At 43.6% G+C, this 27,684-nt stretch overlaps 1 protein-coding gene across 1 annotated transcript in view; it reads right to left on the bottom strand.

Moving 5' to 3' along the window:
• The window catches only part of AGBL4 (AGBL carboxypeptidase 4), a 692,884-nt gene that overhangs the window by 315,448 nt on the left and 349,752 nt on the right, over positions 1–27,684 (bottom strand). Inside the window, exon 5 of the mRNA XM_087820636.1 lies at positions 24,295–24,511. Coding sequence (XP_087676762.1) covers positions 24,295–24,511 — 217 coding nt within the window. The remainder of the gene's footprint in view (positions 1–24,294; positions 24,512–27,684) is intronic.

The following is a 27,684-nucleotide window of genomic DNA, read 5'->3' on the forward strand; positions in this document are numbered from 1 at the left end:
GATGTATTTACTACAGAAACTCTCAGTAGATTGGTTCTGTAGTATAGGATATATTTCATATGCATAATTTGGCCAGGTACATGTATTTAACTCCAACATTTATATAATCCATGTTTTATAGCATGCTCAGGGGGAAAAACATGCAATGAAGGAGAGTCCTGAAATGAAAAGTTTAAAAAATATGAATTTTCAAACATATTTTGAGTCACAAAAGACAATCGTGAGTCTTGCACTTGGATACTTCCCAACACAATAGGGGTTTCCTAAACTGGCTGCTGGGTAACTTTCCCCTCTCATTACTCCTGCCCTGAAGAGCCATGTGCCGCACAGGCCTCCTATGCCTCCATACATGCTCTTCCCCCTCTACTCTTCACCCGGCTAAGACCAACTCATCCTTCAAACTTTCGTTTCAGTTTCATCTCAACTGATACCTCCGGATGGGCCAGGTGCTTCCCTTGGCCTCCCAGAACTTCTAGGCTTCCCTCTGTCACAGCACAAATCACAGTGTGTGGTCATTTTCATGTGTCGGTCACTCACATTACAACGAGGAATTTAAGAGCAGGAATACAACTGGTCAGTCTACAGAGATTTACTAAACATTTACTAAGTGTTGGACATTATTCTAAGTGCTGGGGATATAGCAATGAACAAAATAAAGGCTGTGCTCCCATGGAGTTTCCATTCCAGCAAGAGAAAAGAGTCTTAAATGAATTAACAAATTAAATGAGATCACTCCAGCTACTGATACATGCCATGGAGAAAATTAAACGGCATGTGATAGTGACTGAGTGAATTTTTCACTAGAACAATCCCTGAAAAGATGATCTAGACTAAGGCCTGAATGATAAAAATTCTCCTATGTGCCAGGCCTTGGAGAGGGGAATGAACTCGCCATGTTTGTGCAAGAAGGTCACAGTAGCTAGATCTTAGTGACTGAGTGGAGGGAGAAGAGGTAGGAGAAGCAGGTATAGGCCAGGTCCTATAAGGTCTTACTGGCCATGGTAAGAACCTTAGATTTTATTCTAGTCAGAAGAGAAGCCATTGAAAGGTTTTAAGCAGGGAGTGTGACATGATCTGGATGCTGTGTGGAGAATGGACTCTAGGGGGCAAGAAGCAGGAAGACTAGTCAAGGGCGAAGGTACTTAAACTCCTTGATCCTGAGGTTTCTCATCCATAAAATGGGAATAAAATGCCTACTTCACAGGAATATTATAAAAACCAATCAGATACTATATATAAAGCACTTGGCACAGAGCTTCTTGATAAATAGATATTACCACCAATGATAGATATTGTCATTATTGCTGCTACTCCTACTAATGCTGGTCACCATCAACTTCTTCCACTTGTTTGTCCAGATTGTAAATGGCTGTAAAGTAAAAGACTCTGTCTCAAGGGCCCCTCATATCAGGTTTCTGTTTAAAATGGTAGTAGCCAAACCAAAGGGAGAAAAAACCCTTTAAGTGGGGGAGTCAGAGAGAGTTTAAGCCAGTAATTTGAAGACTGAAGCCAAACTGGTTATGTTTATCTGCATTTTACAAAGTGCAGTTGCATCAGTTATCCCTTCCTATCTTTGCAAGAGCCTGTGGGTAGACACGTTCTCCCAATTTCATAAATAAAGAAAAGGAGACTTAGAGAAGTTAAATGACTGACTCAAGAGCTCAGGTAATAAAAATGGGGTAGTGATGTCTGCATTCAAATACTCTGTGCCTCCCCTACATTCAGTTTTTGAAACATGTCATAGGAACCACGAAAGAGAGTAAAACTAGCAATAGAAACCAGGGGCCCATCCAAGCTATTCCTGCCTACCTGACCTCACAGGCTATAAGGGGGCTGGCATATATCTCCGTAAACATATTTATTTAGATATGCTTAAATCTCTTCTCCCCTATTACTGAGCATAGGGTGAGATCCCCTTTCCCACGGATATCCCCACTGCAGTGAAGCCCAGCCATGAGACTAAGTGCTGACCAGCGGAGTATACATGGAGACCATGGGTGCCACTGCGAGCCTGGCCTTAAGGTAGCGGGCTTCCTCTCGCTGCCTCTGTTCTGCCCACCAGCTAGCACCAGCGCACGCACAGCAACGCCAGAGGTGAAGGTGGATCGGGACGTCGGAAGGAACATGGGTTCCCGAATGACGGCGGAGAGTGCAGCTGCCTGCCAACCTAGACTGCTCGGTTCAGAGCCAACCTGTGGAAGAGAAACAAACGGCATCGTTCTGAGTCACCGCGCTGTGGTTTTCGGTGGGACAGCAGCCTGTCCTTACCGTTACCCGATACACAGGGGCACCCCTTGAGAAGACAGGTGCAGAGAGGAGGCTCAGGGGAACACGGCAGCTGCCTGAAGATCTCCCGTGGCTCTTCTGAGGTGGGAGAGGCAGGTGAGCCCACGCGGTCCCGAAAGCAGAAGCAGGGCCGACACGCGACTGAGACCCGGAGACAGAGTTCACTTCTACGAAAGGAGGCGCTTCCTTCGAGCTGTTCTGTCACAGGGGCATGTTTTTAAAGGTAATGAGGTCCCTGTCAGTTCAGGTGTGTGAGCAAGGACTGGATGACCTACTGAGGGAAAAGCTACAGCCAGGGCTCAAGCTTTGCTGTGGGGTTGAACTAGGTGACCTTTAAGGTCCCTTCCATTCCTGACAGTCTAGACTACAGAGGAAAACAAATCTCATCCAATTAAGGGCCTCAGAAAAGCAAGTGATGACTCACTGATACAGAAGCTGGCTGTGCCTGGAGTTCAATTGCCCTAATAATCATCATCATCACAGAAGTTCTATTGGCTTTTTCCCCCTTTGATTAAAGTCCTCAGAAATACCTTCAGGCTCCCTTCCAAACAAATGGCCCATTACAGAAACTCAATTTTAATCTGATCTCTCCTTCGGTAATTACATTCTTAGTCAGGGGAACAAGACATTCACTTAATGAAGGGGATGAAGCTCAAAGGATAAGCGCTGCAAACGTCTAAAATGAAGAGAATGCATTTGGCATGACGGGCCTCCATCGGGGCGCATCAGAAATATGCTGTGCAGCGTGGAAAAGGCCTGGCTTGAAAGGCAGGAGGCTGGGTCCCACTGTGCCCTTGACCCTGACTCGCCTTCTCTCACTAGGTCCCTGAGCCCCTCCCCACCCCACTAAATCCATATCCCACAAAACGGCTTGAAAGGCTCCAAAAATATATTTCCCTGAACCGCACTGTTCTTGTATAAACCCTAATATGATCTATAAGACCTTCAGTCCCCTTGATCTGTACCCTATGCGCCTCTTTTCAGCATCAACAGGGTCTACCTGAGCCACGCTTGGCTTCTTTCAGTTCCTGGAAATGGACCCTCTTTCCTCAGTCTGTGCACTGTTCTCTGTCAAGTACACCTCTCTGACTGCCTGCTCCTCTGGTTAACTTCTACTCATCCACTGGACGTCAGCTTATTCTCAATTTTATATAAAAATCCCATGTGCCAAATACTGTGCTTCATAAATTTTAACTAATTTCATCCTAATCAGAGCTCTACAAGGTAGGTACCATTATTATTTCTATTTTACAGATAACGACACTATGACCCAGAGTCAGTGTATAACCTGTACAAGGTCACACAGCTGTAAGCGGCAGAGTGAGGACTCCAACCCAGGCAGTCTGGCTCCAGGATCCACATTAACCTCTAAACTATGTCGGAGCACCATTTCCTCAGGGAGACCTCTCTCTGTCCCATCAGAGAGAGAAGTTCTTAAATTTAAGTTTGATCACATTACACCCTTGCTTAAACACCATAAAACCCCTGGTGTGTGGTTATAAGAATTCCCACAGTATGGCCTCCACAAACCTGGACTGGAAGTTTGGCTGCCTACCACCACCCTAACATTAGCACTTGGGGCAAGATATCTAGCCTCCTTACTTCTCTGTTTCATCTATAAAATGGGATAATAATCTCTACCCTAGAGAGTTTTGGTAAAGATTACATTAAATAGTGTGTTTAAGGTACTTAGTATAATTTCTGGAACATAGTTGGAGTGCAATAATTGTTTGTGTTGTTTTTTTTTAATTAATAAGGAACTCAAGTCTTATGTATAACTGAGCAAGGGAAATACAGACATGGTAGAAATCATGGAAAAGGCCAGGAAAAGTAGATATGTAAACAGAATTCCATGCAAGTTCAGAGGCAGGAGTCATAAACACTGACCGAGAAGTGACAGGAGACTTCTTGAAGGAGGCAGTGTCTGATCTGGGCTTTGAATGGTCACCTGGGCAAACAATGACTACCTTGGGCAGAGCTTGTCGGCCTACTTCGATAGTTGGTTTTCTCTGTCCCTTTCTGGGCCCTCATTCACTGAAAGTTAAAATAATTAGCATGGAGATTCTGTTCTCTAGGCTACGATGATGCACTTGTTCTACTCATAAAACGAAAGGCTTATTTTCCACTATAATTGTCCCTTAATCTTCAGAGACTCAAACATTCTCTCTCTACCTTCAAAACAATAGAAAATTAAAAGAACAATTTCTCGTTCCCTTCTAAATCTTGGCAACCTAAAATAGGAGAGCGAGAGAGAGAACATTAAGGTCTCATTGGTTTCTGTTCTCAACAATGTGATGTATAATTTTTCTCATTGGAATTTCAAGAACTCTTATTATTTAATCTGTTATTTATTCTGTTAAAGTACAGTCTTCTTTAAGAGCAAAGGGATTAATGGTTTCACATTCTAGCACGTTGACCTTTATTCTACATTAAAATGCGTATTTGAAACCATTCTGCCAGGGCTCCCATAAGCCATTTGGTATTGAACATCAAAGGAAATATATAAAGTTTAACACCCACTGCAGTCAGGAGGCAGAATTTTAGAAATAAAAATAGGCTTTTGCAATGTGCATGCATAGGTGCACAGAAAATGGTTTGCTGAGTCTGTGCACAGACTAGGTAAGCAAAGCCTTGATTGGACTTGGGCTTATATCCTCTGTTCTGCCAAGGTTGGATTTCCAGAATGGTCTGACACAGGGTCATTTCCTGCTTATGTCCCTGTCACCAAAGCACATACTTTGTCCTACAGCATGGACGAGGGGGATGAAAAAACACAAAGAATGAATGAATCAATGAAGCATTAAAAATAAAGTTGAAGATTTAATATGGGAGAGGAAGGAAAAGAAAAGATAATATACATGTATCAACTACCTACTATGCATTAAGTATTATTCTGGGAGCTTTTCACATGGCTTTATCTGCAAACAACCTTTGGCTCAAGTAAGAGTGACTCTTCTTCTCTCCTTGAACTCTAACACCATACCAATGACTCCTCACAGTGTGGCTCTTCTCAACTTTCAGCATAGCTATTCATGTATGAGTCTTGCCTCCCACACTAGACTGGGTGGCTTTCTCTGAAGGCAGGTACAACTGATGTCTTAACCACTTCCCTTCCTCTGAGAGCCAGGTTCATACTTAGCACCTGGTACAGTTGAATTCTGTTGAAATAATCACTGGGAGTCACTTTAGTCCTGCCTGTTCAAAATCTGCCCATCAGTTCCATTAGTAATACAGCTCCAACAAGGTCCACTGCTTGGTTCCCTACGAAGTTCTTGGAGCCAGATGTGGGCAGACATCTATTTCTCCTGCTCCCATCCCCCTCCCCTGGACTTCGGCTTTTCACTGAGTTTGATGAAATTCCAGAGTCTGAATGATCTGAGTTCCTTATGCCATCATTTAAAATGTGTGCTAATTGGCACCAACTCAAAAGACTAACATCTCATTTCCACAGTGTCTCAGGGGCCGGGCCTCCATTCAACCTACCTCCCTCACTCAGCATGATACCCACACCCTCATGTGGGATCCTCCATGTGAAATGATGGCTTTCTTGGTGGAGCTCCTATTGCCCAGTGTCTGAGTTTTCCCCCCCACTCTCAATATGAGATGAACAAATTCAAATGGCAGGAGATTTCTAATGTTGGACACATGACAGTTTCAGAGATGGAGTCAGAAAACAGATCAAGAGACAAAGTCCTGCCTGGGAGCGCCTTGTGGGACTATAGGTACAACAGGCATATGAGAGGGACAATGTATTGAAGAAAGCACCAGGCTGAGTAGACTGAAATAAAATTACATATAAAAAGTATCTTTCATAAAGCTAGACCAGATCAGATGCTCAATGAATAACTCATAGTACCTAATGTGTCATCCCGCAAACTTAGAGAAAACATCTTACCTACGCCAGGCCCTAGGCTGGACACTGGGGATGTAGTGTGGATCATATCCAGCCCTTGACCAGGATTAGGTCAATCTGGTATGGAGAGAGCAAGGCAGGGATGAAACTGGGTGTGAAATGCTAGATTAGAGGGAAGCACAAAGCACTGAGGGAAACAAGAGGAAGGAGGGCCTAGCTCTCCCTGAGCAGTCAGTGAAGGCTTTAAGTGATGGGACATTTAATCTGGGTCTTTAAGAGTGAGTAGAAATTCTTAAGAGTGGCTGACCTGAGGAAAAGGCAGATGGACCACCTGCATAAAGGCACACAATGTACACAGGGAATTTACACTGTCTTTCGAGCCTAGTAAGCAGTTTGGGATGGATGGACCGTCTGCTGATGATGGAGGAAAATAGGACTGGAAAGAGTCTGGAGCCAGATGTTTGATGTTTAAGTGTTGTTTTCATCACGCAGCCCCAATATGTAACTGATGTGGGAATATTGGGAGTTACGGGAACAGGCACGGGGAGAGTCAAGACTTAAACTCCAAGTCACAGACCTTGAACCCTGTATTTTCCAGAATGAGTAGCATCTGAAAAAAAAGGAACCAGGTATATTTAGTGTACAAAATCATATCACCCATCTGCTGACAAATACAGGCTATTCATCAAAAACACAAAATCCAAAGTGACAATTCAATCCAGCTCTCTGAATTCCAGAGACTAAATTTCAAGCAAGAAAGGAACCCTCAGCACAATGGTGTAAAAAGCAGACAAGATTAGAAGGAAGTCCAGGGCCCCTCTCTTGTGGTGGCCATTCAGAGTACAACTTTCTTGATTATTTTGCCAGAATTATAAGGATGGTACAGCCATTGGTGAGCACAAGTTCCAGATCCAACTACCTGCTCTCCTAAAGTGACACTGGATGCAGGCAAAAAAAAAAAAAGAGAGAGAGACATACAGAGACAGAAACAGACAGGGAGAGAGAAGAAAGTGGTAGAAGACCGAAAGACAAAAGGAGGAGGAGGTGGTGGAGGAGAGCCATGAGGGAGAAAACAAACATCTACAATGAGTCTGCTATAATAATCCAGGCATCGTACTAGGTACTTAACATAAGAGCATGCAATTCTTGTAAAACGGGAAGAGAGATATGGGGAATTTCAATTTACTCTTACAAGATAATCCAAACCCACTGCTCTAGAAAATTGGCCTATTCCTAGATGCTTATACTCAAAACTATGTGGTTGCTGGTGCCATTGAGGAAGTGCCATGTTTTGCATAGGCAGGAAATATTCCTGACCTGAGCTCCCAATTCCACTATTCTGTCTGCTCTCTCAGTTTAAGCATTTGTCCCCAGTTCCAGTGTAAAGCCCTGGAGTAAAGGATCCCGGAGCCCCTTTGACTGAGTTGGAAAAGGTGAGTATGACAGTACAGAAAACAAACATAAGATTTGAAGATGACATGCTTGTGGTGATATGGCTTGCTGGTTATCTTGGGAGTATCCAGGAAACCTCCACAGAATGTGACTGCAGCAAGTTCAGTCTCCTTCTTTCCTCATCCTGGGTTCATTACAGTGCACTTAGTAATGCTGAGCAATGTTCAAGAATTCTAATGAGAAGCTGGATGTGGCAGAGGCAGAAGCCTTTCAAAAGGGCACTAAGAATCTTGATGATCCAGAAAATAATGGCAGAACAGACATGCTTTGAGGAGCCCTTTATTCTACAAAGTTGAAAGGGAGGCAGTTTCACAACCCCAAGGTAACCATGCAATTTAAAACAATGATAGGCTCCCTCTCTCCCACAGAAGACGATGCTTCTCTGAGTTCCCTCACTTCACTGTCCATGTCATATATTATTGTGCCCATGGCTACCTCTTCTGCATTCCATCTGCTACTCCCCAACTCTGACCCTGCTGGAAAGTTCTTGCCCCTTCTTGCACTCAGCCATAATTGATTACACTGGAAGGCAGCATAGATCACAAAGCTGGAAGTTGGGGCACTTGGCCCTGCCTCTTGACAGCTGTGAGACCCTGAGTGAGTTCCTTCTTTTTAAGAGCCTCAGTTTCCCAGTTTAGAAATATATGGCCTCTAGCCCATAATAACTTTTTTGAAAGCTGATTATTATATGACCCTTTGAGGTCTAATTAGGCCTTATATCCTCAAATAAGCCATCTCTGATTACCTTGTCAGCTCTCACCTTGTCTTCTTCTATTTTTTAAAAAAGGTTTTACTCAAGTATGGTTGGCATACTTCTATTGTTCTCATCGCTGGGCCCACACATTTGGGCAATCTTAAAGGTGCTGAAAGTCTTGACTCTAATGCAGTAAAAGACCACCAAGGAAGTGGCCTTCCTTAACCTGTGCCACCCCATCCTCCCTCCCTACCCTCATGTGCACAGCCCAGGGCTGAATATCTATTTTTAAAATGGAGTGGGAGGGATCCTGCCAACTAAGGATGCTTTCTTTCTGGGAGACTGACTGGAAATGGCTTCCTGAGCACTAGATTAGCAGTTTTCTGAGCTTACTGTTGGGAAAGGGTATTGCAGGCAGAAGAAAGAGCGTGAAGTACAAGATAAATGCTTTAGACCAAGAGGTGGTATGCTATGAGGGTTAAGAGTACGGGCTTTGGAGACAAAACTTCTTGGCTTCCAATTCTAGCTTTGCCACTTAATAGCTTATCCTCCTGTGCCTCGGTTTCCCCTTTTGTAAAATGTTGGGACTACTACAAGCACCTACCTCTCAGAGGTGTTAGGATTATAAGAGTTAGTACATATAAAATAACTGGAACGTTGCCTGGCAACACTGTAATGTTCAATAAAGCTAAGTCATTATTATTCCTGGATCACAGAATCAGAAGTCAAGGATTAAGGAAATTGAGGCTGAGTGCGTCAAAAGGGGCAAGACCATGAAGGACTTTGCCGAATCTCTAAAGGAGTTGAGCTTTTTATCCATCTAGATAAATGGAAAATTGAGGACTAAATGAAAAACTGAAGATCAGATTTGATTTCTTGAAGATCCCTATGGGGCTTGTGGAGAAGAAATTGGAGAGACCTGAGAGGGGAGCAGAGAGAAAAGTCAAAAGGTTGTTCAAATAATCTATGAGGGTAGCTCGGAACAGAGCTTCACATTTCCTCCTAGCGCTAAGTGCCTCCAAATGTTGTCTCCAAGCCCGCTCTCCGCAGGAGGACAGGAGGAGGCCAGGTTCTCACAGAGTGGCCACCTTTTCTCCCAGCAACCTCCCCAGCTTGGCCCAATCTCTTCACATTTTGTATTTCTGCTTGTTAGTCACTAAGGAAATGCCCGCTCATCGGTGCCTCCTAAAGCTCTAGGTGCCCTGCCAGCACCGCATGTGGCCCCATCCTACAGGGAGCCTCTCTGACTGCTCTGTCACCCTCTGTCTTGGAGCTACCTAATTACAGATGACCAAGACTTAGGTGGCCATCAGACTTGTCACCCAAGTCAGGGTACTTCTGACAGTAAAAGAAAATACTATTGATAATTATGCTGATCTGATAGCATAGAGAGTCAGTATACACAATCAGTCCGTGCAGTGGCGTGGAGATACCCTACTTCCCCCAGTCTTTCTGTTTTGAATATTTCCCTTCATCTGCACAGTACTTTCCAGGTTACAAAAAACTTCTACACCATTGTTTCATTGATCCCAAACCAGCTGTGAGAGTCTAGGAGGGCAGGAACTATTTCTTTAACCTAAGTGGCTTTCCTTTGGTCATCCAGTGGCTAGAACAAGCCAGAGCTTTCTGCCCCTACCCCCGGGCCTGCTTTAGCCCATCACTGTCTTAGGGTTTTATGGGCAATTGGTTTCATCCACTCAAACTGGCAGTGGAGGAAAGGATCACACACGCTTCCTCTTTTCCTTCATCTCTCCTATCTCTAAGGCTGGGGGAATGCTAGGGGACTGAGAAAGTTGAATTGTGTGGCTAATAAAAAAAACACACTATTGGAATGTGGCAAAATATCAATTAATAAATATAATCACCACCCCATAGATAGTTATCTAGGTGGTAGGATGAATGATTTTTTTTTATTTCTTCCTTATTTTTTCCATATCAACATGTACTAGGTTACATAATTTTATAAAGGGCTATTTTCATTTATTTATTCTTTTTAAAGGAAGAAACAACTGATAGTCCTCAGTGAAAAGGAACAATCTCAGTGGGAAAAAACAAAAAAGAAAAACATAGGCTTTTGAGCTAGACCTGGGCTGTGATCTTAATTCCACTCTGTGATCTTGAGCAAGTCACAGATGCCTCTGAGCCCTAGTTTCCTACTTGGTATAATAGAGAGCCCACCACCCACCTTAAGGACTGTTGAGAAGGTTCCATAAGATTCAACAAGCAGGAAAGAACCCCAGGTAAGGGCCTGGCTCGTGGCCGACTCTCAACAAATGCTCATTCCCTTCGTGGGCATCTATTGATGCCGCCTCCTCTGCTCGCAGCTCCAGAGCCACTGGGGACGCCCGAGACAGCTGCGCCCTCAGCATGCGGGCGGGACGGCCGGAGACACCGGTGCCTACAGCGGGCAGGCAGTCCTGTCAGAATCCCTGGGGGTTAGTCAGTCCGCCTTCAGGGTTTCTGACAGGATGTTTTGATAAAATAAATCTATTTTAAGTGACTGTAATGAAATACTAACCAGTTTCTGAAGGGCCTTTAAGATGTTTTTAAGAAGTTTCAGATCAAAGGCCCTGGGAAGGCTGACTTCGTGCATTAAATATTTACCACCGATTCAGTCACTTGAGAGCTTGGGCATTCTGACATTGCAAGAGGGGGGGAGCACACTGCAGCTGGGGCCAAACTCACGTTCAAGACACAGGTGACACACTCAGCGCCAAGGGGCCCAGCTTCTGGCCCCTACTGGCTGGAAGGTTAGAGGAGGTGACCTCGAAGGCTGTCTGCCTAAGGATTCAGGATCTGATAGAATTATTCATGCCCTACAGGGATTGTGCAAGCAGGCCTCTCAGTGAGCCCTTGCAGTAGGGATCTGCCTTCCCAGCTGCCACCGCAGGTCTGAGCCTGTCACTCTGCACACTACCACTTAGAGTCTGCCAAGTGCCTGACTCTTGCAACGTGCTTTGCAGTCCAGCTGGGAGAGAGTGTCCTCAAGACCACACATGGCTCAGAGTCCTGGCAGGTGAGGCTCGGTGTGAAGAAAAGATATGCAAAAGGCCACACTGCAAGTTAGCGGCATGGCTGGGGCTGGCGTCAAGAACTCCTGCATGACAGTTCTAAGACCTTTCCAACATATTAGACTGTCCCTTCAATAACAAACAGCCATCTTCAGGTGGACATAAGAGGAAGAGGGAGAAGCCTAGAATGGGGTGTAAGGCAGTAGTTCTTGATTTATACCAGGTCACAGCCACCTTTGGAAATCTGGTGGAAATGATAAATCCTCTCCCAGAAAAATGCATACATGTACATGAGAATACCACAGTTGGTGTCTAGTGTTGGGGAATACGAGCAATCCTTCAAACCCATCCTTGAACTTCAGGTTGCAAACCCTTGGTTTAAGGTCATAGCAGAGGAAGCTCTGCCTGTTTGGCTCTAGTCATTGTTCCAGTCCCCTCTACCAATACCATAGGCCCTGTCTTTTCCCACATGGCAAGCTGAGGAGCTGCAGTTACATCAAAGCACACCAAATAAGTAGGAAAGCTGGGATAAAGTTGCCAGGAGGGACAGTGGGAAAGGCAAACAGATTAGCCCCTGCCTGACCCAGCCCCACTCTGATTTTGCAGGCACTGCTGCCTCCACCTGGAAGAGGAGCGCTGCTCAGTTTCTGGGCGAGTCTTAACAAGGCAGGAGTGCAGAAGCAGCCTTGGTCTGTCCTCCAGACAGGACGGTGTTGCTAGGGGCTAGCACACACACCTGCGGTGAGCTCCAGGTCCTTCCACGCCAATGAAGTCAGAGTTGCCTGGCCACAGCGCCTTCCTCAACCTAAAACTGGGAGTCCCGTCTCAGACCCTCACCATCTCTTCTCCTGGAGGCAGGAGCATGTTTCCAGCACCCAGATAGTGGTGATGGGCCAAGGGGAGGAGAAGCAATAGGTCATCACCCACCTGGCTTCCAGTATTAAATACTGCTTGTGAGTTTTTCCTAACATGACTGAGCCCCTTTAGAAATACACGTGAGTTTGCCAAACATTTCTGGATACTGAGCATCCTGGCTAAACTTAACACATTCCCCAGAATCCTCCTCTTCCCCATTTTAGTGGCTCTATATTCATCAGCTCAAAGAAGCCAGAAACCTAGGCACAGGGCTTAATTCCTCTCTTTCCCTCACCTATAACATTCAATTAATCACATATTTTGTGAATTCTAACTCCTAGACATTTCCTGACTCTTTCCCCTCTTTGCAGTCTTACTTGATTGAGAATCCCTAACAATGCCGTCTGCCTTCTAATCCGTCCTCCACAAAGCAGCCCAACTACACTTAATACAAAATAAATTTGGCCCTGTCACTCCCTTGCTTAAACCCCTACATTGACAATTCTACCACAACCAGATACAAAACAAAACAAAACAAACCCTAGGTTCTTCCTCCCATTCTAATTTCTCTCTGTTCCTCTCTTAGGTTCCTTGACTGTGTACCAGCAGAACTCTACCAGTTATTCCGTCACTGGCTCCCCAGAAGTATAACAGGAAATGTGAACTGTCCCAGGCTGCTATGGGAGGTACTGAGCTCCCCATGCCTTAAGGGGTGTCTGTAGAGCCTGGAAAACTGCTCATTGAAATGTTGCCAAAAAGCTCTGCTCTTGGAAGAGAGATTGGTTGCATACGAGGGCAAATTCTGTCCTGAAGGGACTTCCAAAGGTTTCAGAATAGCACATACCATGGGGACAATAACACATATTGACAATAACATTGACATTTGTGTAAGGAGGCCCCACCTAGAGAAGAGCTGCTTCTCCCCTGAGACCAGCCTGACCCATGGCCAGCTCAGGTGGGAAGCTATGCTGGCATTTTTTCCTCTGGTCAAGGTAATCAGTATAGACATTCCAAGTGAATAATTTAGGCCTCCTGAAATAAACCCACTGGAGCCAAGACTGTCAAATGTGGTTGTCTACCTTGATCAAAGTAACCAGGAAGATACCAGATCTCACTCCCTTCACCTGTAAACACAGCTTTTCAGGCATTTCTTAACAAGTGATGAGAAAGAGGCAAAGTCTTAACAACAAAACAAATACTTTGCACCTGTGTAGTTCTTTAGAAATTCAAGATGCTGTTAAATAATAGTTTTCAATTGAGAAACTAATGTGTGCCAGGCAATATGGCAACTGCTTTATAGACCTTATGCTTTTAAATTACAGGCTTTTGTGACAAATTGCTTAGGTTTAGCTCCCAAGTCCCAACTCTACCACTTCCTAGGCTGTGTGATACTATCCGAGTTAATGAATCTCTCTGCACCTCAGTTTCCTAATCTGTAAAATACACAGAGTAACAGGTCTCAAAAGGCTGTTGTGAGAATTAAACGAGATATTTACAGACCAAGAGCTCAGCCTGCACTGTTGTGGCACATATAAGTGCTCAATAAATGGTAGCTTTGGTTTATACTACTCCTAACAAATACCCTGAAACTTAAGAATTATTTTCCCAAATGTGCAGATGAAGAAACAGGCTGAGTAGTGTGAAATAATTCGCTTATTTCAGTAATGAATTAATGATGAAGCTGGAATTCAAACCGATCTGACTCCAAAACCTCTACATTCTCCTTCCATCGGCAAGCGCGCTGTGGTTACTGTTACTGCTGTGGCTGTGGTTGTCCCTGCCATCCTCATTGACAGCATTGGTAAGAATGCCCTTTCACATGGGCACAGAACTTTTGAGTCTTCAAAGAAAATGCAGATACATTATCACAAAATTACCAACCTTCAGGCCTACAAGTGACTGCATGGAACCTCAGCCACACGTCCATCCCAGGACAGGAGCCATCTCTGTGGTACTCTTCACAGGTGAGCCATCTGTCCAAGTGGGACCTCATCAGTTCTGAGAGAAAATAACATGAAAGGATCACTCCTAGGGAGAGCAAAGCTGGGCGGTGCAGAAACCCAGTTGTATGGGAGGCCTCAGTATTGAGGAAGATCTCAGAGATGGAAACACCCTGATGGGTCCTCCTGGCCACATTAGGCCCTCGGATTGCACAAGGGAGGCTTTTGGAGGAGGGCGCAAAGGGAAAGGTGGGCCGGAGGGGAGGGCAGCCAGATGAGCATCACCTACTCAGAGGTGGCGGAGGAGGAACAGGGGCCAGAGCAAGAACTAACACCGAAGAATCCGGAGAGTTTCCCATCTTTGCTTGTATCTTCCACTGGTACCTTGTGCCCTAGCTCTGCACTTCCAGGGATTAACAGAAAGCCCTGAAATAGAAGAGGGCCTATGTCTTTGTTTCGAGGGGCAAAGACAAGATGTGGAGAAGCTAGAAGGACTGAATCAGCCTCCTCAAGGAAGCAAAAGGCAGGAAGTGCAGGAGAACAGGGTAGGAGCGCAGTCACAAGGAAGACGGAGGTAGGCTGGGTCCTCAGGCGAGTCAGGAAAGAGGCAAAAGAGAGCCCCAGATGCAATTGTGCCCTGAGAAAGAACCCTGGAGACTTAAGAGGATAAAGCCCTTCTCACCAAGTAGTGAGCGCTCCCATGATCCTGTTAGGCCCCCCAGTCACACAGGGCAGTCAGTAAAAGGATCCACACAGAATAGAGAGCACACCTTTTAGAGTCAGATGGATCTGGGTTCAAACCCTGGTTCCACCACTTACTAGCTAGTGAGCTCAGGCAAGTAAGTTAACCTGAGCCCTGGTTTCTCCCTCTGTGTAAGGGAATAATCATAGCAACCTATTACCTGAGCATGAAAAGACTGCGTGATGTAAGGTGAAAACGGAGCTTGACACAGTGCATGAGGAGTTAATAGGAGACAGTGTGAGCAAAAGGGCTCCTCTCTGTCAAAATACAAAGAATGTGAGATTCCTAATCAGGAAACCCAGGTCACACTCCTAGGCTGCAGCCCTCTCTCTTCTCAGGTCTCTCTAGGTCTACACTTCCATGACTTCAGCTGCTTGTAGTGCAAGGATCATGAATGGGGAAAGGAGATGAAAAGTCCCAACCATCTGTCTGCCCCCGACTCCCGTAAAATGGCAGCTCAGACAACCAATATCAAGACTGAGTAATATTCTGCTGACCTAGTTAGACAGAGTTAGGAGACTTTTAAATATGTATGAATATTATTTAATGAAAAATAGGCTGATTCAAGCTACTGCAGCGCATATTAATATCTTATTATTATCCACTTTAATGTAGGAAATATACTGGAAACTGCCTTTCCTATAAAATACAATTTGGAGAAGAGAGTACCTCTATTCTCTTCTCAGCAAATAATTGTCTTCTAATGCCAAACTACGGTAAATAAGCCAGAAAAATCTAATGATATTGGGGGATGAAGTTAAATAACTTAGGGGAAAAAAGAACCCAGAATTTAATAAATGAATCCAGTCCAAGGAATCTTAAGAGAAAACAGGGTAGATGTTTACATTCCATTTTCTGAAATGATATCTTTTTGGGAAGGCAAACAAGTTATTTGAACATTGTCAGCAGTTTCTCCTTTTAAGAGATATGAATTAACATAACTATTCAACAAAATATTCCTGAGAACCTACTGTGAATCCAGCAACCATACAGCCACTAACAGGAATAAATCCATGGTGCCCATTGTATCAGCACTTTATTTCTTTTTATTGCTGAATAAAATTCCATTATATAGTTATACAATATTATTTATCTATTCATCAATGGATAGACATCAGGTTGTTTCCATGTTTTGGCTATTATAAATTATGCTGCCGTGAATATTCATGTACAAGTCTTTGTGGGAACATATGTTTTCAATTCTCTTGAATATATACCTATAAGTTGAATCACTGGGCCATAGGGTAACTCTATGCTTAACATTTTGAGGAATCTGCTAAATGTTTTCAAAAGCAGCTGCACCATTTTACATTCCGATCAGCAACTTAAGAGGGTTTCAATTTCTCCCCATCCTCCCCAATGGGTCATTTTCATGGACACTAAAATTACTCAGTATGGTGGCAGCAGCGTAGTGGAAAAGATAATTATGGACCAATGTCCTCCATGATTAAGGGAAGTCTCCAAGAGGTCAGCAGATGACAGCAACAAGGAGTGGCTGTGGGCTATATAGACTGATGGCTTAAAGCTCAAAACGTGTCTTTCTATATGATGTCTTTTTATAAAAGCGGGGAGAAAGAATGGTCTAAAGGTAGCAATCTGTTAGCAAGAAGGATGCAATCTGCCAACCTTGTTGGGTGGTGTTCAGTGAAGCAGTTACTCTGTCTCTTCATCAGGTACCACAGGGTCAGTGAGGAGGTGAGGGAAACACGTTAGGAGGAGGGCTTGGAACTTTCTGGCAGCCACTGTGATGCTGATGGAGCTATGTGAGCAGAATAGAGGAAGAGCCTGGAGGCCTGTTTACCTCACACCTTATACCCCTTGGCTAAAGAAGCTGCTGTAATTTCCTGAGAGATGTAGATCGTTTAACCAGGGTACTGAAAGCTGAGATAAGAAAGGGATAAATACTAAGGATATTTAGTTGTGGCCTTGATAATGCATGGCACGTAGAACTGTGTGAATAGGAAGGAGTTCTGTAGGCCGGGTTTCTGGCATGCCAACGCGAATGATGCTGGCATGTTCGCTGAACTAGGAAACCGGGGTCTGGAGCAGGCGTGTGGCAGCCCGGGTCGGCCTCTGCAGCTTGCGGTAAATCGGGCGTGTGCCTCCTGTTCTAGCAGAAGGAGAACGCAGGGTCACAATTCCCAGCATCTCCTTTACAGGCCCTTGTTCACCCAGGACCGAGGTTTGCAATGGATGGGCCGCAGGCATCGGCAGGGTAAGCTGGAAGGCCCTCAGCCAGCCGCCGAGAGAATGATCTGCCTCCAGTGAATCTGGACTCTTTTTGAAGGGAACAGCAAAAACTATGCCAAGAGAGTGGTGACTTCTGAAGTGGCCTGCTGGAAGGGAGCCAAAACGCTGAGCTTGTTTAATTTAGAGTGTCTGATCAGGACAAGGTTTGGTGCGGATGGGGGGCCATAGAACTCTCCTGAGAGGTGGATTAAGGGCTGAAAATTCAGATTACTAACTTCCAACAACTACTCAATTTAAAACTCAGCCAAAAAGATGTAATTATTTTTCATACATTTGTTTGGTTGTGTTGCCAGCTGTGACTCCATGATGTTTTACTTCAAAGGGGAAGAAAGAATAAAGGGAAAGGAACAGAGAAAAAGGAAGGGGACTGCCTCGTTTTGAAGTTATGCTGGTCAGAACAGTGCTCATCCTCTCTGGCCTCTTTTCTGTGGTATTGTCTTCTCTTCCTTGATTTTCCTGCCCACAAGGTCACTGGTTCCCTCCCGCTCCTTTCTGAGTTCCTGGATTTTCCTCACAGGTCCACCCAAGGATTGCAGTAGAAGCTGCCAAGCTCCAAATGTTAAGTTCTTCCAGATCTCCTTATACCTGTCCAGTCTGCTCCTCTCCCTGCTGTCCCCAGCTTTCTGGCTTGCTCTGATTATACCATGTCCTCTCTCCTCTTCACTTTGGCTTTGTAATTTAGCTTCCATTTTGTGTGGGGGGAAAAAATTTATGACTCCCAGATTTATAATTTGGTTTGGATTCTGAAAATCTTTCAGGATTAGTCTTTCAGAACCTTCCCTCTGCCACCTGGCCATTCTCACTGTGCCTCTGCTGATCTGGGAGCCAAAGCGCTGCTGAGCTGTGGCAATCTCAAGAGACGCAGTGGAGTCCCAGCGGGGGTTCCTATTGCCCAGGGTCCTCAGTGTAGAGCCCCGGTGTTTGTCTGTTAAAATCTTCTTCTGGCTGTGTTGGAATGAGATTAGTGGTAAATCCTATCCCCAGAAAACAAATATAAAACTGGACAAAACTGACACAAACGACCATTCAAGGGTTTTGGAAACTGACCCAAAGGCATACAACAATCTCAGAACTATTATGCTTAAAAAGCTACTGACCTTTGGGTATCAAGAATGGGAACCTGTGCGATTGTGCCCTGAGGTTGCTCCATCTTCCCCCAGGCTTGCTGAACGTGGGGCTCTGTTAGGGCAGGCCAGGCTGTGAGGACTGGCAGCTTCTCTGTCATAGTCAAAGGGACTCAGTTAATTTGGAGAAGTGGGAGTGCTCACTCCCATCAGCATGATCTGTGGAAACACTTATCACAGAGGTGAGCTAGTGAGGAGGGCCCACAGTTGCACAGCTGGGACAAGCATATTTCTGGCTGAGACTGGGTGCAGGCTCAACAGAGACCCGAGAAGTCTCAAGCCAGCCACGCATTCCTGAACGATCTTGAGGCTGCACAATGCACACAGGAAACAACACAAACAGGAAGGAAAAGCCAGGGCAGACCTGAAACTGCCCAAACTTTGACTGTGTTCCCTATACCCACACACAGATCTATTGGCAGAGGATGGAAGCCTTTTGGGCTCAGGGTGGGTGAGCACCAACTCAGCTCAATCACAGCTGACCAGTAACGTACACAGACACAGAGCTGACTCCCTGGGAACCCAGGCTCAAAAATAGAAAAGAAAAATTGAGCGGAGCATCGGACAAAGGTACTCAAACACCTTATATGCAAAGGTTAGTCTTTTTAACAAGTGGTGCTGGAACAATTGGATGTCCATGTGCAAAAAGAAAGTGAACTTAGACCCTTACCTCATGCCATGTATAAAAAATTAATTCAAAATGGATCATAGATTTAAATGTAAATGAAAACTATAAAAAATGTAGAAGAAAATATAGGCCTTCAGCTGGGCAAAGAGTTCTTAGATAAGACTTCAAACCCATAAGATAAAAAACTAATAAACTGGACTTCAAAATTTAAAACTTCTGTTCTGCAAAAAACATAGTTAAGAGAATGAGTGAAAAGATAAGGCATAGATTAGGGGGAAATATTTGCAAAGCATGCATCTGAAAAGGACTTGCATTCAGAATATGTAAAGAACTCTCATTATAAGAACACAACCCATTTTTTTTTAACAAGCAAAAGATTTAAATTGGCACTCCATCAAAGAAGATATATGAATTGAAAATAAGCACACGCTAAGCTATTCAACATAATTAGTCATTAGGGCAATACAAATTAAAATTACAATGAGATACGACTACACACCCACTAAAATGGCCATAATAAAAATATATAGATAATTCCAAGTAAGCACATGGAGAAACTATGACCTCCTGCACTACTGGTAGGCATGTAAAATGGCATTACTAACTTGGAAAACAATTTGACAGCTGTTTTTTTTTTTTTAAGTTGAACATTAATTTACTATATGATGCCATGATTCCACTCCTAGAAATCTACCTAAGAGAAAAGTAATCACAAGTACACTCAAAGGTATGTACATGAATGTTCCTAACAGGATTATTCATAAAAGCTTCAAAGTGGAAACGAGCCCAATGTCCATCAACTGGAGAACAGATAAATAAAATGTGGTATATCTTTTCAATAGAATACTATTCAGCTTTAAAAATGAATGAACTACTGATACAAATTACAACACGGATGGATCTAAAAAATATGCTAAGTGAAAGATGCTAAGTGCAAACTGTGACTACACAATACATAATTCCATTCATATGAAATGTTCAGAAATGACATATTTATAGTCGCCGATAGCAGATCAGTCGTTGCAGGGAGTGGAAGTGAGGATTACCAAGGGAACTTTTTCAGATGATAAAAATGCTCTAAAACTGAAGCACAGAGATAGTTGTAAAACTATCTATTTACTAAAAATCATAGAATTATACCATACAATGAGTAAATTTTATGGTATGTAAATTACACTTCAGCAAAGTTGTTAAAACAACAAGAAAAAATATGCATTTATCTTAAATGTCAGATTGTGGCTTTGATGCATGTAAAAAGGGATTTTGTTTGGTGGGGTTAGAAGGGGCCACTGGTGAATAACAAAATAAAGTGCCATTAGCATATAATTAGCAGCAGCCGTCGCAATGCCCTTGGTGATTAATAGTTACAGCGCTGGAAATTCAAAATCTTGCTTATTGCTGGGTCTCCCTGAGACCTGGATGTTGGCATGTTTAGCCTTCCCACTTGCAATTATCCTCCCTACAAATTGGAATAGGATTAACTAATTACAGTGGTACCGGCAGACACAAACCACATCAAACGCCCTGGTAACCAAGAATTGTCCCATCTGCGAAAGTATTCCAGAAAGCTTTAAAACCTCTGTTGTCTGTTTTGAGGCCCAGAACAAGGGGATGGAGCCAACCCTCAGAGCTTCCCTAATCTAGTTTAGCCAGCACTTCCATTAACCGTATTACCTTAAGATGCTGCTTTGAATAAAGTAATCCTTTTCTCAAATATATATTGTGGGTCTCGGTAGGTCCAACATAGAAAGCAGCAGTGGGTCTATCTAAGCACCAGGATGCCGTGTTAGAGGCCATGGGTTTAAATCTTGGCCCTGACATGAAGTAGCCTTGTGACGTTAGCCAGGTAACTTAACTTTTTAGCCTTAGATTATTTAATCCCCAAAATGGAATAATCCTGCCTACTCCATAAAACTATTGTGAGAAATAAGAAAAAACAGTATATATAAGGTGCCTGGCCCGGCACTTCTGTGTTGAATCTGATTGAAGGATACAGGCACAATTCCTTAATATGACAATCAAGGCTTTCCAGAGTTGGGCCCCAACCTTCCCGTCTATCCTAATCTTCTAGTAGGAAGATTCCCTATTCCAGTCAAATCAGACTTCTAACCAACTACCTCCATGCAATGACTCCGGCTGCTTCCTACTGTATCCAGTAATCCTACCCACCTTTCAAGACTCATCTTAAAGCTCATCTTCTCCATGGTTTTTTAGTCCAATCACTACTCTTTAAACAACTTCTGATATCCTTAATTATATACTTTTTAAAATATATCTGTTTAAAGATGTCTTATTTCCTCAGGTGTCGGATGCATTTCTGGAAGTACACCAAGACTTGTATACTTCATTGTACATCCCCACCGTGCCTCTCACAGGGTCTGGAGGAGGTCAGGGATCTCAATTTGTGTGTTTTTTTTTTTTTTTTTCTAACTGAGGAATTCCTCAACAGATTGAAAATCATTATTCAAGTCCAACTTTCTCATTTTATAGATGAAAATCTCATGCCCAGATAAGGGAAGTAACATTCAAGGTCATGTGATAGTTTGGTGTTAGAGCTGGAAGCAGAATTCAGGTCTCCTGCAGCAGAGACTAAGGCTGTCCTTCAATAGCAATCCTGTCTCACATGTGTAGGACTACCAAGTTTTATCTGGAAACATGGTCACCCAGAATGAAAACTTCACTTCTCATCCTCCCTTTAGTTAACTGTGGGTAAAAGCAAAAGTGTAACGTAACTGTATCTTCTCTTTTCTTCCCCTACCCCCTTCATCCTGCTGCCTGGAACATGGATGTGATTATACAATTCCACATTGAATCATGAGATTGAGGGCAGTGACTCAGAGAAGGCAGAGCAGAAAGTGGGAAGAACCTGACACCCTAAGACTTTCAAGGAGCAGAGCCATAATATCAGCTCTGGATTGATACATCTAGATTTCTATATGGAAGAAAAATAAACTATCTTATTTGTGCTGCTGTTATTTTAGATTTGTATTTGAAAATTATTGGCAACTTAATTTATTCTATTATCCCTCCTATCATCTCTTTGATGCTCTCAGCTCTTCACTTTGCCTCTAGACATATATCTTAAGTTATTCATTTATTCATTCAATAATTCACTCAATAGCCACTCAATGTGCACAACATTCTGCCTGGCATAAATCTAAGAGAGAGCTATGGTGGACACAGGAATGAAATGTATAGACCCTGCACTTAAAAGTCATGGGTATTACATGAACTTCTCACTCTCTTAATTCGTATCACAATTCATATGTCTGGTAAACATTCATCTCAGACAATCCCATCTCAAATAATCTCACTGCTTCCAGTAATATATTGTTGAACAGACCATTTGTTCTTAATATATTCTATTTGCTTCTCTACACCCACTCTCTGTCCATATCCACTGTTTTCTTTGCCCAGGGAGGTTTATCTGTATGGGTTACATCAATGGGCTCTCCTGCCCTCTCATTTCTGGTTGGGTTGGTCAATAAGGACCCCTAGAAAGAGATCAGAGGGAAGTAAGAGAATGAGCTCTATGTATTTATTTTTCTCAGCTCCCGCCTGGTGGGGTCATTTCAGGCTGACTTTGTTCCTCAATTGAAGGTCATTGTTCCACTCAAGGTGGCTGACTACATGAGTCCTTACTATTGGGTTCTGGTAACCATTCCTTCCCTTCACACCCTTTGAGCTGTTACTAGCCCCAGGGAACTGCACTATACCCTGTGGTTTCCCTACACACTGCCCACACCTTGTAAACAGCCTATTTATTAAGCTCTCCTGAAATGATCCTAATGTGAGGCTGCCATCTGTTTCCTGCTAGCATTCTGGCTGATACAACATGTGTCCCAATTTTCAGTTCAAAATACGTAGGCACTAGATACACATGGTACCCACCGGAAGCACTATTAAGAAGGGGCTTAGAGTAGAGGAAAGATATTTAGCAAAACTTAGTGCATAGAGAATCTCATACTATACGAATAGCATCATGACCACGAGCTTTTGAGATAAGATTTGGCTCTCATGTACCTAAGCCATGCACAAGTCCTCTTTATTTCTCTATTTTGGGGGGTACCCTGGACCAGACTATGTCTTTCAAGGAGTCTAGTCTTGAAAACTTTTATTTAGAACTGGGATCCATTTCTAGGTGGAACCTATAGTCACTAGGCAGAGTTTATTTTTCCACCAACACATATCAGAAAATCAAGTACAGTATTTTCTGCCAATTCCACCAGTATCTTCACTTAGGATCAATAAAGTGCTCAATTCAGAGGTATAATCCACACTTCCTGAAGCGTGAAACATAAAACCAAACTATCATCTGCTTATTCTTTAGTAGTAATCAAAGAATGGCTGACTACAGAGAACAAAACCTATGCAGCCAATGTGAAGGACAATTTTTGACCCTGGGTTGTGCAGGGAAGGAAAGAGGAAAGGAAGGGGAGAAAGGTCTGGTAGACAGAACAATGTAGCCCCCTCTCAAAATATCCAAGTCTTAATCCCTAGAACCTGTCAATGTGTTACCTTACATGACAAAAGAGACTTCACAGACATGATTAAGTTAAAGATCTTGAGATGGAAATATTATCCTGGATTATCTGGGTGAGTCCAACAAAATCATACGGGTCCTTACAAGGAAAGATGGAGGCAGGAGATTCGCTGTCACAGTGATGTAGCTTGAGAAAGACTCAAGCAGCCACTGCTGGCTTTGAAGATGGAAAGGAACCACAAGCCAAGGAATGCAAGCAGCCTCCAGAAGCTAGAAAAGGCAGGGAAATGAATTCTCCCCAAAAGCCTACAGAAGGAATGCAGACCTGCTGGTATCCTGATTTTAGGCCAGTGAGACCAAGTTCAGACTTCTCCTGAACTGCAATTTACTATAATAAATTTGTGTTATTTTAAGCCACCAAGTTTATGGCAATTAGTTACATCAGCAACAGAAAACTGATACAGAGTGTAAGACTGAAATATCCAGACCCAGAAAACTAAACCAGGGTAAGGAAGAGGGGTGGGGAACCGATGGATGGCAGAGTCCAAATACACTGTGGCCAGCACATCCAAACTGCATACCACTTGCTAACCTGCGCTGTGAGCAAGCTAAATTCACTAAAAAACAAATCCATTCCTCATCTCAAAGGCTCACACTCATAAAATGCTTTCATGCCTTTTGTGACACCCAGTAGAAGCCTTTTTCTTTTCTCTCAGAGATTCTGGAAATTAGCAGAATTTTTGTATTTTGTTGGAGAGGTTTATCGGCTTCATTCAGAAGGATAAACATCTGTCTTATACATTATTCTGTGACTTCCTGGTGGCCATATTGTAGCAAAGAATCACACATTAAAAACAATAGTTTTTTTAAAAGTTCCAAAGCATATCGTCTACAGAGCACCAGTATCCTTATTTGCATTCTAAGAAAACCCACTGCCAGCTCTCCCCAGTGGTCTCCTGTTTCCGAAAGGCCTTACCACGCTCTGACCCAGCTGCTCCCGAAAGAAATAATCCATGTTTCTCTTCTGCAGGCTGTCAAGGTAATGCTGAAAACGGGTGTATGTATAAGGATAGCAGTAAGCAAATTGGTAAATATCTTCTTCTCGGTCAAAACAAAAAGCAAAGGACATCACATAGTTCTTCCTATGGTCCGGGCAGCGGTAGTAGTAAACGTTTTTAGGTGGCAGCCTTTGCCTGAAAGATACAAAGAAAGCAATGTGGGCATATAAGATAATTGTTCAAGCTTCAAAAGGTAATAAGCAGGAATAAATGCCCAAGAAAAACTGTAACGTCAAGAACCCAAGGTGGTGGCCAGGGACAACCGCACACACCACCTACGGCCAAAAAGAGACGGGAATCTGGCAGCGCTGTTCAAACTCAAGCCCTACCTTTATCAGCTGCTTGGACAATGCAACGTTAAACAAAGCTTAACAAGTTTTATTCATGGTTTATTCTTATTTTGAGTACCTATTATATGCCCAGGCCTCACGCTCGATTCTCGATGTATAATGCTAAATAAGATAACCAAAGTGTTGGCCTCATGGAGCATATGCTGTAGCAGGAAGCAGTCAATAAAATATTAAAAATAAGTATACAGTATTGTTATGGACTCTAAAAATGCTTTAAGGTGAAATAAAGAGTATGACATTACAGTGACATAAATAGGGGATGCCTACTTTTCCTAGGAAAGTCAGGTCTTTGTACGACAAGACTAATTCAGACCTTTGCAAAGAATGTGCACTGTGGATATTCTAGGGAAGAGTATTCAACACTTCTTTAGATTACTATTATTTTTCTACAGAACATTTCATGAGACTAATGTTCCACAGAAGCACTTTGGGAAACTCTGCTTTTAAATATGCTGCACAGGCAATTTTGCTAAGCAGTCATGTTCATTCTCCAATAAGGAACACTAACCACACCTGAGAAAAGCGAAATGCTCCAGTCATAATTCCTATAACTTCTTTCCATTCACCCACCTCACGGGGTCATTGCACCCTGCCACGCTGCATGATACACAAACCATTCACATTACAGAGAAGGCGTCTCATTTCTCTCTTCAAATCCTGGTACTCGTATAAAACCCACCGCAAACTGCGCCTTTTCCATGATTGCCCATTGAAATTTCAGGCCAGTTTAGCTCCCCATTCTGTAATAACTTGCTTTTCATTGCCTGCTTTCTAAGTGCTATCCGTTAGGATCAGCTCGGAAGCTCCTTAAGGGCAAACGTGTTTCTGGGGGTTTCCAGCACTGTGGATAGAGGATGTAAGGTTCACCTGGGATGGCTTGGCGCTCAGCTGAGAAGCCGAGGGGCATATGGAGGAAAGTGTGAGGAGGGAGCATCAACATGAGGCCAAGGAAAACCAGAATTGTGCTGGCCCCAGGTAGCGCGGCCTGCAGGAAACTGTGAAGAGCTCCAAGAGCATTATAACGTGCCCTAGTTATTGCAGAATCTTGTTTCTACCTTGGTGTCTATGGCCAGGTGGGAGGTGAGGCTGGGGGCTTCCTGTGGAAGAGCAGTGTTTTCATGACACTGATGCTGTACACACAGTGGCTTGTGTTGCTTTTCTGTGGCCCTGGATGTTATAATTCCCACCCAAACATTAAGTGGAATACGGAGAGGGGAAAAAGACAAAAGGAAGGGGAAAAAAATAAAGGAAAGGAAGGACTGGGGGAAAAGAAAAAGAAAGGAATGGACAGGACATACTCCGTATGGGTTCGTTCTGGACCTGATTTAATCCTGATAGCTATTTGGTCAAGGTGGGTATTATCATTACGCTTTGCAGATGTGGTCATGGAGGTTCATAAAAGTTAAAGAGCTCCCTAAGGTCTCAAGCAAGTAAATGATAGAGCTGGGATTCAAATCTGTCTCCATCTGATTCCAAGTTCAGTACCTGTAACACTTCCCGATGGTTCCTCTTGATAAATTATGGGCTCCTGGAATTCCAGACACCAGTGTGTCAAAGGCCAGGAGGTAAGAGGGGACAAATATAGTCTTAGGACAGCAAGAAATTCATCATGGCTAAAGCACAAAGAGTAAGGAAGGGAAGTCATGAGAAATGTGTCTGAAGAGGAAGGCAGAAGACAGATTAGAAAGGTACAATATAAACCATATTAGAACACGTAAACATCATCCTGAGGTCACAGGGTACCTTCTGAGTGAGTGAAAGAAGTAAAGTACCATGACTGTATTAGTCCAAGGGATAGATGAAAGTGGTCAGAAGGAGAGCGGGGTAGTAGAAACAAGACATATTGTTGCCTATTAGAGAAAAGCGGATGAAGCGATGGGTCAGAGTCTACGATGGGTAAGAACCTGGACAGGATATAGAGAGAACAGCAGAAGCAACAAAGGTACATACAGGGCTCTGCACATGAAGGTCAGTGGTAGCACCGAAGGCTGTCTAGGGTGTTAGGCCCATCAACAGATTCCTTAGTTTCCTATTCCCAGCGCCAGGAATAAGCCGCAAGGCCAGCAGTCTTCTTGTAACACAAAAACAGCTTTAAGATAAGCTACCTAGGCGCTCCTCCTTTCTAACCAGGTTGCTACTCCAAACCTTCCTATAAGGAAATTTTGGGTAAGATAAGTGATAAGACAGAGAAACAATGGCCTGGAAGGTGCGCAGGGAATGAAGAAGAAAGCTGCCCCCCTCTTGATTCCTCTGTACATGGAGTCTAAGAGAACAGGGAGCTCCTGAGAGGGCAACAAAGGGGGTAGTGACCTACAGGATAGCCCGGCCTTAGGTCACTGTTTAATTCAGCAAATTTTGTCAAGTATCATGTACTAAGCACAGTTTTGTTAAGACAAGAGGTAAAGGAAGCAGTGGATTAAAACACTGAGGATCCAAGTGAGATTATTAAGCATAGAGTTGCTTCGAAGGAAAAAGAGGAAAGTTTTGGATAGAGAAGGAAGCAGTGGAAAATCAAGGAGAGAGAGAACAGACCAGTGCAGAGACGAGGGTTTAGGGAGAACAGATGAAGGTCTACATTCGTGATGCAACTGAAAGTGCAGGAATGTGAGGCTGGTGGGATAAGCTGGTCTCAGGGTTCCAGATTTACACTCAGGGAGAATGCCAGTGAAAGCGGCCTTGAGGTCTGTCTCCAGCCAATGGTCTGTGACAATCACTTCAGGCCCTGGCTCGGACGTGTGAGTCTGAGCTTCCTGGAGCACCAGGTGAGCATGTCTTCATGCGCAAGTGATTCCTACAGTCATTAGGTCCCTCAGGTTATGATGCTGATCTTTTCAACTCTTCATTTACTAGTATATCCAATCAGGGCCCATGCTTTAAATCCAATCACCCCAGTTTTCTCCCACTCTAGCAAAGTTTAGCAGCTTGACTCTTAGAGCTTGCCGTCTCCACCAAATTTGA

This window comes from Miniopterus natalensis, chromosome 9 (assembly GCF_054644295.1).
Source record: "Miniopterus natalensis isolate mMinNat1 chromosome 9, mMinNat1.hap1, whole genome shotgun sequence".
Taxonomy (NCBI): Eukaryota; Metazoa; Chordata; class Mammalia; order Chiroptera; family Miniopteridae; genus Miniopterus; species Miniopterus natalensis.